This window comes from Gymnoscopelus microlampas (assembly GCF_963454915.1).
Source record: "Gymnoscopelus microlampas genome assembly, chromosome: 23".
Lineage (NCBI taxonomy): Eukaryota > Metazoa > Chordata > Actinopteri > Myctophiformes > Myctophidae > Gymnoscopelus > Gymnoscopelus microlampas.
Window position 1 is genome coordinate 22,072,796 of NC_139960.1, and position 13,756 is coordinate 22,086,551.

Consider the following 13,756-nt stretch of genomic DNA (forward strand, 5'->3'; position numbering starts at 1 on the left):
GACTAAACATGGAGAAAAATGTAGGCAAGAAAAAGTTACTAAGTTGATTTAAAGGGCTGACACATTATTTTCCTAATATTTTGTGTGAAACAAGGATGCTTCGATTGAGGATTTGTTCAGCTGATATCGATCACATTTCTTTGATATTTATGGTGACTGTGGTCACATTTTATATCAGGGACGCATCACACTTGACCTAATATAAATTAAGTTCCTGAGTGTGATATAGGCCTACTAATTCACAACCGGTTACAGATGTGCAGTCTGGGTTCCAACCATCCATCCATCACAGTCTGGTTGGAGGATCGCCACTGAGCTCTGACCAAACACAAGCAGGGTCCAAACTAATTATCCGGTACGCTGTGAGGGTCATCATGGCTTGTCACATCCCATCCATTTCACACATGAAGCATCATGTACGGGCCAATAAGCTAAGACCTGGCCACAACCTTTCCAGTGGGTCCAAAAAGGTCTAGTATGTCCACACAGACCTCCACCTGTCCTGACTCCTGAACAGCTTCTTCTGACTTCTGGTGGCTCAGTGTGGTTAGAATTCTTGTCACTTCTCACACAGCAAGACGGTCATGGCTTAAAATCCAACTGGGGGTTTCTGTGTGGAGTTTGCATGTTGACCGTGTGTTCAAATGGGTTTCCTCTCACATCAACAGACATGCATGCCATAACATACTCCTGTCATTGCCCTTAAGCAAGGCACTTTCCTTCGAGCTGAAACTGTGTTTGGTGAGCAGGCATATTATGGAGAACGGAGATGCCAAGGAAGTTGGCAAACTAATATCTCTGTCCTTGTTACTCCTGCTGCAGGGCTCTGCGAGTGGATAAGAGGGTGGACATTATAGAGCTTTTTTTATAACAACTTGTATGTGATTGTAAGTTAATTAATATGGCCTTAATATTGATGTAGGAAAAAAAAACAATCAGTGATCTTCCCTTAATATACGTTTCTATCACCATATCAGAACAAGCCTACCACCAGGCACCTCAACTAAGCAATACTTTTGACTCGCCCCAGTACACCATTATGCACTGGGAAGCTTTAATGTAATGATGTGTAGAAATAGATGGTAATGTGTTGTTTTGTCCAGTCTGAGCTTCAGCACGCTGCATTTGAAGCACCTGCAGGGTGAGTCACTGACATAATTTTTATGTTCCCTTTTAGTTGTTGTTGGGGTATTTGTCAAGTACATTTGCTGTGTTTGAATTTCCAGTCCGAGACGCATCTTTAGAAATCAGATTTGAATCACATTTCAAACCACCTAGGAATGTGGTTCATATCTGATTAGCAAAAAACGTAATTGAATATTTTTTCAACATTTTGCTTTTCAGACTTGATAAAGACAATCTGATTACAATCTGGTTCTTTATACCCTGAAGAAGGCCATGGAGCCGCTACGCGTGGGTTATCCCAGTCACAGTTTTTAACTAAATTCACTCACCAGAAAAGTGCCTTGTTTTTTTTCCTCTGTTGCACGTTTTGAGTCCCCAACCAAAGAGCACTTTTGTTTTAGTTTTTTGAACTTCCGAGCTCTCCAGACCCTTTCTTTTTTTCTGGCCAAAATTCTGATCGGGCCTGCCAGATATGAGAGTCTGAGATGTGATGTATTCTGTAGACATACAGTATGCTATTTAATTTGCGTTTGGTGTCCTTGCTCCAGTGGGCATCCAGCCTCCAGACAATGTGTCGGGGCTGTCGGCAATGAGAAAGACAATGAACTGAAGGGCTGAACTTGTGACAGAAGATTAACTCGGATAATTCAATTCTATTAAATCGACTAAATTAGATTTCTTCTTCATAATCTCGCTGAAGATGAAGTAGCGAGCAGATCCGACTCTGTTTCAAAGCGTAGTCAATTGACTGTTTATCCCACACTGAACCAAACAGTCTATTGAAATGTTTTTGTCCATTTTAGCTGTCCTAGTTTGCGGCTGAAAGTGGATATTTGCTTTGTCTTTCTAATGGGGTCGAGTGCATCGGTTGTCCATTTAGGAATAATAGATCTACTGCCCTTTATGGAAAACGTTTGTCAAACTGTGTTTCTGTAGTGACACCATGGTTCTCTAGTGCACTGTTTCTCAACCAGTGGTCCATCCATGGACCACTAATGGTCCATTGCATAATTACAGATGGTCCTTGGGAAAACAAGAGAACATTGTAAGGAAACATTTGAACTATTAGGTGTACTAGTGTGGAGAACAAAAAGCTTGAAATGAAATGATGACCGTTAAGTCCTTCATATACTTTGTTGTGCCCAAAATAGCTGATCTACAACCACACGACCTATAGTGAGCTTGTAGATCTGCTGTTTTCAGTGTGCGTAACTAAGTAAATCTGGCTTCAATATCATTAGTGGTAAATGTTAATGTAAAAAAGTTTGAGAAGTAGAATCCCTAGAAGCAAAGATTCGAGTTTAAAATGTTCGCTTTAAAAAAATATATATATATTCAAAGATTTGCAGAAACTTTAATGATTTACATATATTTTTTAGATCTACAAGCTCGTAGCGCACGCTACAACCTTGTATATCTGCTATTTTCAATAACCAAAAGTATAAAATAATGGTTTAAGTGGTTACACAGATGCTTTCCCGGTTTGAATGTGTTAAAAACTAGTTTTCATTGTGATAATAGGGACAGTTTGTTGGTTCCATTGATCCAAGCCAGAACACAATCGATTGATTCATCATTTAAAATAAACGTGCTCTGAAAATGCACGTGGCCCACCCACCTGAACACTTAAAGTGTTCAGGTGGGTGGGCCTGGGTGGGACACTTTCGAGACACTTTTCAAGTGGGCCCTGATCCAGAAAAGGTTGGGAACCACTGCTCTAGTGCAGGGGTCTTCAGTGTTTTTCAGCCCAAGGACCCCCTATAGCTGAATTAGTGATGAAGCAGTGACCCCCCCCCCCCCCCCCCCACTACATACTGTATAAAATTGTATTTTCATAGATTTTTTGGCTTAAGTTCTCTTCAGGCTTAAGTTCTCTTCAGAATATTTGGCGACCCTCCCTGTAGTAACTCTTGAGGCCCCCCACCTGCTCTAGTGTTTATGCGGTGGTGTTGCTTGCTCCAATGAGCAGCGAATAGAGTAAAGAATGTAACAGTTCAAGAACCGCATTCTTTCCAAGTCCCCAAACTCTTCCTACCCATCTCTCTCTCTCTCTCTCTGCGAGACTGTGGTTATTTTTCTCTATAATCTCCCACCCCCTCTCTCCTTCTCTCTCCGTCCTCCCTCTCTGTGGGAGGACGTTTCTCCCTTCATCTCTCAGTGCTTCTCCCTTCATCTTTCAGTTTTTGGTGTGGGATGTGATAGATTACCTGAGTCTGCAGGACAGATAGACTAGAGTTCTCAAATTCTGCCCGTACCCGACCCGACTTTTTGGCCGGACCGGGCTTAAAATGTCTGCTAATTAGTTGGGCTGGGCTGGGCCGAGCCTCGGGTTCCATGGAAAAAATTGGGGTTTCCATCGGGTATTCGGGTCTAACATTATGGTAATGGTTCAGTTAGGGCCCAGTTAGGGCTGGGTCTTAATTTTCAGGCCCGTTGAGAACTCTGACCCTGCGTTTTAACAGCGGGCAACTCTCGGGCGATGCCGGGCAACATCGCCCAAAATATAAAGAAAGTCTATGAGAGCCGGCGATCGGGCGAAGTGGGCGGGGGGGCGATGAAAGATGGACTTTTTGGGCGATATCGCCCGGCATCGCCCAGAGTTGCCCGCTGTTAAAACGCACCGTAAGGCAGACCACATACTACATACCTCTCACCAGCCTGGTGGTGACGACTCCTAATCTCTTTCTGGAGACTGGAACTGTGGGCCACCACTGATGCTGGGAGTTTAACCTGAAAGGGAAAAATGCCTGTGTGTGCTCACATTCCTGTAGGCCACGTCATTTTGAACTCAATGATCAACAGAATATTGAGTATTCTTGCAGGTAGAATGAGAGGGAGAGAGACTAGCAGGTTGATATTTGATCAGCGGTTACAATGAATATTTAACTGGTACCAGGGCTGTACAGGCATTGTCCATGATGACTGAACTGAGAACGTGTGTGATGTGTGTGTGCTTGTGTTACTCCCATCGTCCCATGCCTGCACAGTGCACACACTTGTTTGTGTGTGTGTGTGTGTGTGTGTGTGTGTGTGTGCGTATGTGTGTGCTTTCTGTGGCTCCTGTCTTTTCACTCTGTGTGAAGTTGTTGCACCTGTGCTGTTGAAATGCTTCACGCTACTGAATAATTTACGCAGCGAGAGAAAGAGAGACGTCAGGATGGAGAACGGATCGTCTCGCTACCGGCACACGGTGACGGAGTTGAGTGGAAAAGAACAGGAAGTGACCATTTGGGACCATGATCCTATGATGATAAACCTGCGTTACAGCTAGATTCTGAGGTTCTCCATGATGAAGCACCTTTGGGTTGAGTGTGCAGAAGGTGCACGGACATTTTGTACCTTTTCGAGGGTGAGAGAGTCGCTCTCTGCAAATGGAGGTGTAGGTTATGAGCTTGGTCTGGAAAGGTGTCTGAACTCCCACGAGCCACGGTCCATCCATCCTGTTTGGAACAAGACACATGACACAGTGTGTGACAGAAAGCCTAACGCAAAGCATTGTGCTTGCCTTGTAGGTCTGCTATTTTTGAATATTCCTGAAAATGTCATGCCTAAAATAGGGACGCCAGGTTGAAAGAGCTTAAGAGTGTAGTGTGTGTGATATAACTAGCCTAGACCAATTTTGCCATTACAAGAAAGTTATTCGGTGCAGTGAGCAGGACATCCTTTGGAAACACACACACACACACACACACACACACACACACACACACACACACACACACACACACACACACACACACACACACACACACACACACACACACACACACACACACACTGCCTACCTGACTCCAAACAACAGAATGCCACCAGCAGTGAGTGTCTTTGTCAGCTCATAGTGACCTTTACCAAACACAATGTTAAAGGTCAGACACGGACATTAACCCCAGTATAGATTGACCCTAACGTGTGTGTCATTCTATTCTATTAAGTTACTATGTGTGTTCTGTTTCAGAACAGCAAGCAGGAATAGAAGTGGACATGACATTTTTAAGCGCTTTCAGTCTGGTATCCCTATTTTGGGCATGTCATTCATTGGTGACAATTTGGTGTCATTTAGGACAATTAAAAGAGATTTAAGTTCTGGCGTAGCTGCATTGGGAACTCCTTATTTGGTTATGGCTGAGTCATAGTGACATGAGCACGACGACCACAAGTTTCCTGACGATTTGATACCTCATACCTGATAAAATCGACAGGAAGTGATGCCCACACCGCCCTAGGAAACTTGCGGATAGGATAGTGAAAATAGCTGATCTACAGGCTTACAACGCATCATGATGAATTGTGCGCTAATAGATTAGCTATTTTTGCTGTTCATCAAATAGGATACATAGTGGTTAAAAGAAAGCTATGCTGTTTGCCATTTTATTATTTTATCATCTATGCAATTTGCATTGAAAGAAAAATAATTAAATCATCTCAATTATTTTTTTCACTTTCTTTTAATATTATATAACCATATCATATAACCTCCATCTTTCCACATCACATGTCCTGCGTTGAGTATCTCTGGACAGCTAGAGAATGTAAAATCGATACTTGCCTATTTGTTTTGGACTGGCCGGTGTAAATGTATAGTTCAGTGAACCTTCTGCTAACTATTAACAAAAAAAAAGAGGATTAGGTTTGGGCGGTAATACCGCAGTATAACGTTTTTCGTACAATTAAACTTTTGCCAAAAGTTATCGAGATATGTAAGATATTACTGTGTGATTTAAAAAAAAATAGAAAAAAATAAACATTGCAGTGGGATGGAGGGAGCTGCAATGCAGATGTCACAGGCCGGATATCTCCCACTGACAGAAACTCAGCTGTTTACACTCCATTAGTTCCATGTATCTGGAGTCTTAATTCCTTTCAAAAAGTGGGGTCTGGCAGGGAGCCCCAGGGGTCCTTGAGGGGGTTCCAGGGGGTCCCCAGCAACATGAGAACCAGGTTTATTTAACTTTGATTTCACGCACTAGAAGTTGTAGAGAGAATGTATAAGAATGATTATTCAGAATATAGGTTTCATTATCTCCACCATAATCTAACAACAAAAATAGTTTCTTATGGGAGTCCCTGACCCTGACTCAACACCTTTTCAAATGGGGTCCATGGCTTGAATCCATTTAAATTTGGGTTTCCTTTGGCTATAGCACTAAATCACTGAACAATACGTTATCAAATAAGTACACAGGTCCTGGTTCACTTGCTTTCTCGTTGATACATGCACGCACATACGCACACGAACAACACACACTTAAGAGCATGCCTTTAATCAAAGATAAGAGTTAGTGCTGTTGGGGGGGGGGGGGGTTAGTGCACATGTGCTACTTGTGAGGACCCGGGGTCAAAAATGACCCCTGTCTTGTGTCTGTCCTCTCTCCGCCCTTGGTTTCCTCCTGTCTCTCTATAACGACCTATCTGAATTAAAGCATAAAAATGACAAAACAAGTTGGGCTTGTACCTTATCTCTGAAGGCAGTGTGACACTTGAGTGCAATTTGTCCTTGGTGTGTACAACCTCACACACAAACGTATGCACACATACGCACACTTTGTCCAGGATGACTCAGAGACTGTAATTATGCTCAGTTGTACCATATAATCTTTATCTTCAGATGGAGGCCTGAGGCCTCTAACTTTACCTCTTCTCTTGACTTTCAGCGTTCTATAGAAGCTTTAAAACTGACAACAATAACAACAGTATGTCTGTAGGACTTTCTCCCCAAATGGGAATAATGGCTTAAACCACACTTTAACCATGGTGTCCCTATTTCGGGCGTGTCTTTATAGGCGAAAATCCTTGGCTGTTTTGGGTTAGGGTTAAAAATTGTGAGAAATTGTAAGAACGGCATTCATAAAATCACCCTCCTGAAATGTTGATGTCCTCACACAAGTATAGTAATAAATAGGTTTTTGTGTGTGTCTTGTAGGTTTGCTAAGAACCTGTCTCCAGATAAGATCAACCTGAGCACTCTGAAGGGAGAGGGTCAGCTGACCAACCTGGAGCTGGACGAGGAGGTTCTGCAGAGTCTGCTGGACCTACCCACCTGGCTGGCTATCAACAGTGTCTGCTGCAACAAGGCTGCCATCAGGGTAACACACACACACAAGCGCGCGTGCACACACACACACACACACACACACACACACACACACACACACACACACACACACACACACACACACACACACACACACACACACACACACACACGCCCTCTGCTGGAGATGCCGAGTGCCCACGTGGCTGGTCATCAGTGCGTTGTGTCCGTGACACACCCTGGAAACAGTGAACCGTAGACCTTATATTTTCCTCCATGTTGGTACCGTTGCCCCGGACGACGGCGCTTCGCGGCGCTCTCTTTTCCACCTCATCACTTTTCTCTTTTCCTCTGTGTCACCGTGTTGGTTCTTTTCCGCCGAATTAATCTGTTCATATTCTGTGTCCGTTCATAAAAAACGGCACTTATCTTTTATCACCGTCGTTTGACAAGCCTGTGGCAGAGTGAGAGACTTGTTTGTGTGCGTGTGTTTGTTTATTGTCAATGTGCCAATTGATCTTTGCGCTGTTGAGTTATAGTGTCTCGCTGTAACTTATCTTTATTGCTGTGTCACGATGTGTAAAACCGCTTTGGTGCAGTGCAGTGGCTGTAATAACCAAGTCATTTAGCTGTGTGTGTGTGTGTGTGTGTGCGTGCGTCAGACTTGTGAAGAGTGTAGCAGTGTGACGAGGGCTGTTGTCGAAGTCAATCCTGTTAGCGGCTGTGTGACCCTGCCGAAGGCCACAGGCCCAAAACGCGTCTAACAATAAATTTGTTCTACATACTAAAAATGTTGCTGGAGTTTTGACCTCTTTAGACTTTGTTTCCCTTCTCTGTGCACTGATGGAAGTAGGTGACGTTGTGCCAAAACCCCTGCTCTGCTTCTAGAGCAGTGACAGTTGATAAGACAATTGACCACAGACCCCCATTTGAAAAGGTTTTGTGCCAGGGACCCCCACCACAAGAGACTATTTGTCAGTATTTGTTTGAATTCAGCTGATATACTCACATCACGATGTGTTGTGAGCTTGTAGATTAGCTATTTTCGAATAAGGCTAAAGTGTTTACATTCTTCCACATATTGCTGGAGACCCCCTGGACCCCCTCTCCCCCAAGGACCCCTGGGGGTCCCCACTTTCTATTACTTTAAAAACAGCCTTCGTCCTCTTGGGAGAGATTTGGTGGTATTTATTTTTGTCAGTCATTGTGTTTTTTCAATTCAATTAACCTCTACAAATCCCCGGCTACGTTTCTGTTCTTGAGTGAAATTTATGGCGTTTTGGAGAAACGAGGCCCTGCAAGTGAAAGGCGTACCGAATTAACATAAGTCCTTAATCTCCTTTTGGGAGTAAATGCTATTTAATTTGGCAAAGGCCTGAGTCAGAGGCAGCTTGTGTTGGATTAATGGCGTGTGTGAGTGCGGTTTTCTTTCAGATGCCAGTTACACTGCCATTGATTCCTGTTCCACGTCACTCTCTGAGTCACCTTCATCTTTTAACTTGATTTAATTCCCTCCGAGTGCAAATGCAGCAGTGTAGCAACGAATGATTATTTGCATTATCAATGAATATTTTGATATTTTTTTCGGTTGTTCAGTTGATCTGTGATTAATTTCGGGTAAAATAAGTTAGTAAAGTACAACATGTACAAAGTATGAATGGGGCTGCAGTAAAACTGGAAGAGTTGTAGATATACTATTTTCATAATGTTTGCCTCTTTCTCATATTATTTGACAATTTGGCAAATGTTTGACCATGTTTTATAGTTTAGTTTGTTGATTACTTTTGATGCCGTAATGGTCTGGGTCTTTTTTCTTCTTTTTTTTTTAAGGTATTAAAAAGGTCTTAAAATTCCTTAAATGTCACTTCACTGTCATCTGGGACCCCCCCCCCCCCCCCACAGGTTGAGAACCACTGCTCTAGAGACTCATTATCCTTCCTTGTTTGTGTTGACAGATACCATGGACGAAGCTCAAGACACACCCCATCACTTTGGTAAGTCTCAACACATACACTTTGCTCACGCAAGACCAGTGTTCATTTATTTCTCTGGATGTTTGTTGTCATTTACAGCTTTGATTGTTGAAATAATAATAATTCACTCAAAGTATGCAAGTAAAAAAAAAAATATTAGAAGATGCATACAGACAAGGAACAGAAAAGGCCCAGTTTGACAGTTTTACAACCCAGCTTTTACGAACAGAACAAATACAGTTAACATTAGAAACTGACAATGGATCTATTGCAACTGGACAGACCAAATGAGCTGCGTACACTCCTACGTTATAACTTACTCATCATAATCTGTCGCGAGGTGAAGGCCTCTTTTAAATCACAGGGTAAACAACAGGAATCCAGCAAATGAATTGTAATAGTTGTTGTCGTCGTCGTCTTCATCTCAAGGCCGCCAGCTCGCTGTTTAGAGCACAGGTGTCTGGTTGGCAGACGGCTAAACTGGTCCCAGTCCCTAGGTAGGTGTTATTCCCAGTGCATAGGCTACTGGAGAAGAACAGCAGAAGCACAAAGACGTGTTCCATCTTGCCACCCATCTCGGTGAAGAGCTCTCTCTGTCCCGTTGCTATTTATACAATCCAGCACCTATTGTTATCTACAGTAGGGTAACCAGCCGTCCCGGTTTGGCCGGGTTTGACGAGAACAGGTTGACACACAGGTTCTTTTCATGAATTATTGATATCGGAACACAAAATGTATACAATAGCAATGTATCATACAGATACAGAACATAGACAATAGTACTCGTGCCGATGGTTATTCCATTTGCCTGATGGAGGGTTACCTGAAACAATTGAGACTGATAAAACACAATACGAGCTATCACACTTTCAGCAATGGTGAGGCTATTGAAGTATTGTGTTGCTTTGTGCAAAGGGAAGGGGACAGGTAAGATGACACAGCTATTTATCATATTGAAAAGATTACTGCTGAGCTGAAAGTAGTAATGACCAGAGATGTAGTGGTGATTATTTTAACTGGGGGAACGCTATTTTAATGATGTCACGTCACGTGCGCACAGGCACTTTCAGTCCATCATTATGAAATATTCCATTTTAGTTTGATTTTTGATTAATTTAGGTTAGATTAACGTGTGCATAAGTTGTTTAGTTTTAATCTTTGTAACTTTTTCAAGGAATGCCTTGGTTTATAGAAGCTAAGAAAGAAAGGTAGGATTATAGAAAGCATGTCAACAGATGTGATGGTGGAAAAACAAAAATGAAGATGGATTTATTTGCAATGGACCCTTCGCTAAACCCCACCCCAAAAGCGTGGCTGTGTTGTTGAACACATACACAGCTTAACGTCAGGAAAGTTACACGACACGACTCACTCGCCCAGGTGGCGTCAATAATAGGCTACTAATCACCGTAATCGTAACAAAATTCATAATCACAGCGCTGCCTGTTTCGGATTCCAGTCTTACCCTGCGGTGCGGTACATGAAAACTCCTGTTACAGTCATGGATCAACTTTAACCTGGTGTTTGCACTTCCTCCATTTACGGTCCGTACATCTATATAAACGTTCAGATTTCAAATATAAACTGCTTACCCCATGGCCACGGATGTTAAAATTATGCACGGGACTCTCAAAAGTACCCATATATTCTGTATTGTTCAATAAAAAGCATTTTAATCCGATCAGTGGCCATTTTCTCATAATGTATCAGAGTGCAAGACACCTACAAACCGATAGGGTCGCTCAGTTGAAAGCGCATGGAGAAAATGGCCACCGATCAGATTAAAATGCTTTTTATTGAACAATACGGATGATACGGGTACTTCTGAGAGCCCGTACATAAATGTAACATCCGTGGCCATGGGATAAGCACTTTATATTTGAAATATGAACGTTTATGTAGATGTACGGGCCATAAATGGAGAAAGTGCAAACACCAGGTTGAAGTTCATCCATGACGGTCGTGACAGTCGACCGTCGTGTATCCATGGCTATTACTCCCTCTAACATTTCCCATGTTTTTAGTTTATTGAAATAATGTCATGCACATTTGTCCAGTGCATAGCCTGCTGCAGGCCTTGTTGACTAGATTTAGAAGAGATTTTGAAGCTCTTGCTCCTGAAATGATCGATTATTTTTAAGGGGAAAAGCCATCATTTAACATGCAAGTCAATGGGTGAGAAGCAAAGCTTGCCAGGCACTGAGTGTCTGTCACAGACTGTCACAGAGTGGAGTGGGTGGGGCTTAGCGACAGGTCCATTGTAGTCTTAGTTAGTTTTGCATTGTTCATTTGCGTCTGTGTGTCAGCGTGATGCTGATTATGGCTTCTGAAACGTGTTTGATCTTTCAAAAACTATTCTAAAACTCGGGGAACGCAGTATCGTGGGCACGCACGCACGTGTATGTGCGGGCGCTGGCTCGTGCTCAAAAGACTGCCGGAATGGCATGGTGCCATGTGAAGCGAGCACTACACCCCTGGTAATGATCATAAGTAAGTAAATTCCTTTCTCTGGACAGACGGTTCCATGACGTGTAGAATGCCGTGACCTGCATGAAACACCCAGGATTCTGATCATAGGGAAAAAAAGCTTGTCTGCGTGTTTTCTCAGAAATACATTTCAACCAGACGTCCCGGTTTGGCCGGGTTTGACGAGAACAGCCTTGCGCAAACATGTGCAGCAAAGCACGCGTGTGGACGTTCTTTTGGTGAGTTTGGTGTGTTGGCCAGCTGTTGAACTGGAGCATTTGGGCGTTAAATCTGAAATGTCTTGAGAAAGGGCACTTCAACAGTGGGTGTTGAAGGAAAGGTCACGGTGAGTGTTTGTCAATGGTCATTGGTCATTCACTTCCACGCCCAGATTCTTCATGCCAGTCCCGAGGATTGCACCTTTTTGGTGCTCATCTAACCTTTAGGCCACTGCTGCCCCCATCGTTAAAGATGCACATGATATCAATGTTCTTCAAACTACATATATCAAAGCTGGCTTCTTGGAACCGACAGTCAAAGAACAATAACCCTAGAACGCATAGATTGTTGCTGGTGAAGCTGATCTCATGTGTCTGTCTCTCTCTCTGTCTCTCAATCTCTGGCCATCAGACTTTGGATAAAGTGGTGATGGACATGAGTACCTGTGATGAGCCCCGCCCACCCAACGGCCCGTCTCCCATAGCAACAGCCTCAGGACAAAGGTGAGCAAAGTCAATTATGCTTCTGCACGCATAATGCAATGCCCATAACCACATGAATCCTAGCGTCCCTATTCTGGGCATATCATAATAGGCCAGCATTTGGCAAAACTAGCAGTAGCAATATCTACAAGTGGTGTGTTGTGAATTTGTAGATGGGCTATCTCTGGTGAAGACAGATGGTCTTTTTTCCCTCTGGTGTCGAGGGAAAAAAGGAGTGGGCCAAGGATCGACCCCTGTCTATGAAGTAGATAGGATTTAAGTGGTTAACATGTGTACAAAACATACACAATCAAATACAGTCTCAAGCCAGAATCGAACTGGGGCGTTTGCCATTACGGGGGCGATGAGCTGTCTGGTCATCGACCCTCAAATATCATTATTTCATATTCCAGTTCTATTTGCACAGTGGCATACCCTGAACTCTGTTCCTACCCATGTCTCTCTCTCCCTCTCTTCCTCCTTCTCTCTCTCCGCCCCTCTATCTCTCCGTCTCCATCCCTCTTTGCTCCCCCCCCCCCGCAGTGAGTACGGCTTTGCTGAGAAGGTAGTGGAGGGCATATCTCTGTCCATCAACTCCATAGTTATCCGGATCAGTGCCAAGGCTTTCAACGCGTCCTTCGAGCTCTCCCAGCTGCAGGTGTACAGCGTCAACACCAGCTGGAGCATCAGCGACCTGCGTTTCACGCGCATCCAAGACCCCCAGAGAGGAGAGGTACACCGCCACCTCACGCTAACCCCCTTCCCAGGCCTTCTCTCATCTACACAGCATTTCCTTGAATCACCCCTTTCAACCTGGCGTCCCTATTTTGGGCATGTCATTATAGGCGATACATGTCATATTGATATTAATGGCTATATATATCATATATAGCTTGAGTCGTACAGGTTTGGGCTGTGGATTCATTGAACCATGAACCCTCTGTGCACCTGTGTGCTTCAGATGCTGACCTTCAAGGAGATCAGCTGGCAGATGATCCGCATCGAGGCCGACGCCATCCAGAGTGCCGAGCATGAAATGCTGAGCGCACCCATCCGCCTTATAACCAACCAGTCCAAGATCAGAGTTACTCTCAAAAGACGGGTTGGTACACACACGGCACTCACGCACAAACAAACACATATATTTGTATTACTACACCTGTGAAGACCTCAACGTTTTAGGACAGTGATTTTATTATGACATTTTAAGGTTAACAACACGTGCCGTGCTACAGCGTGCTGTGAGCTTGTAGATCAGCTATTTTCGGTACACAATACCGGCACGCATTTAAGTATGAATCAGGCAAAACATCAACACCAACCCCCTAAACTTAACCTTAAATTAACCCTGACACCTATCTTAATCTTTTCCTAATTGTAAACCGATCTCTAGAAATATTTTTCAACCATAAAACAACCATTTCTCTTGTGAGGACCAGGAAGATTGTCCTCACAATGTC

The 13,756-nt window shown here is 43.5% G+C and overlaps 1 protein-coding gene across 2 annotated transcripts in view; it reads left to right on the top strand.

Annotated features, from left to right (window-relative positions):
* The window catches only part of bltp3b (bridge-like lipid transfer protein family member 3B), a 47,529-nt gene that overhangs the window by 5,052 nt on the left and 28,721 nt on the right, over positions 1-13,756 (top strand). For both annotated transcript variants that reach the window (XM_084050216.1, XM_084050217.1), the window contains exons 2-6: positions 7,046-7,208; positions 9,112-9,150; positions 12,226-12,317; positions 12,840-13,029; positions 13,258-13,398. In XM_084050216.1, the coding sequence (XP_083906342.1) occupies positions 7,046-7,208; positions 9,112-9,150; positions 12,226-12,317; positions 12,840-13,029; positions 13,258-13,398 (625 nt within the window). The remainder of the gene's footprint in view (positions 1-7,045; positions 7,209-9,111; positions 9,151-12,225; positions 12,318-12,839; positions 13,030-13,257; positions 13,399-13,756) is intronic.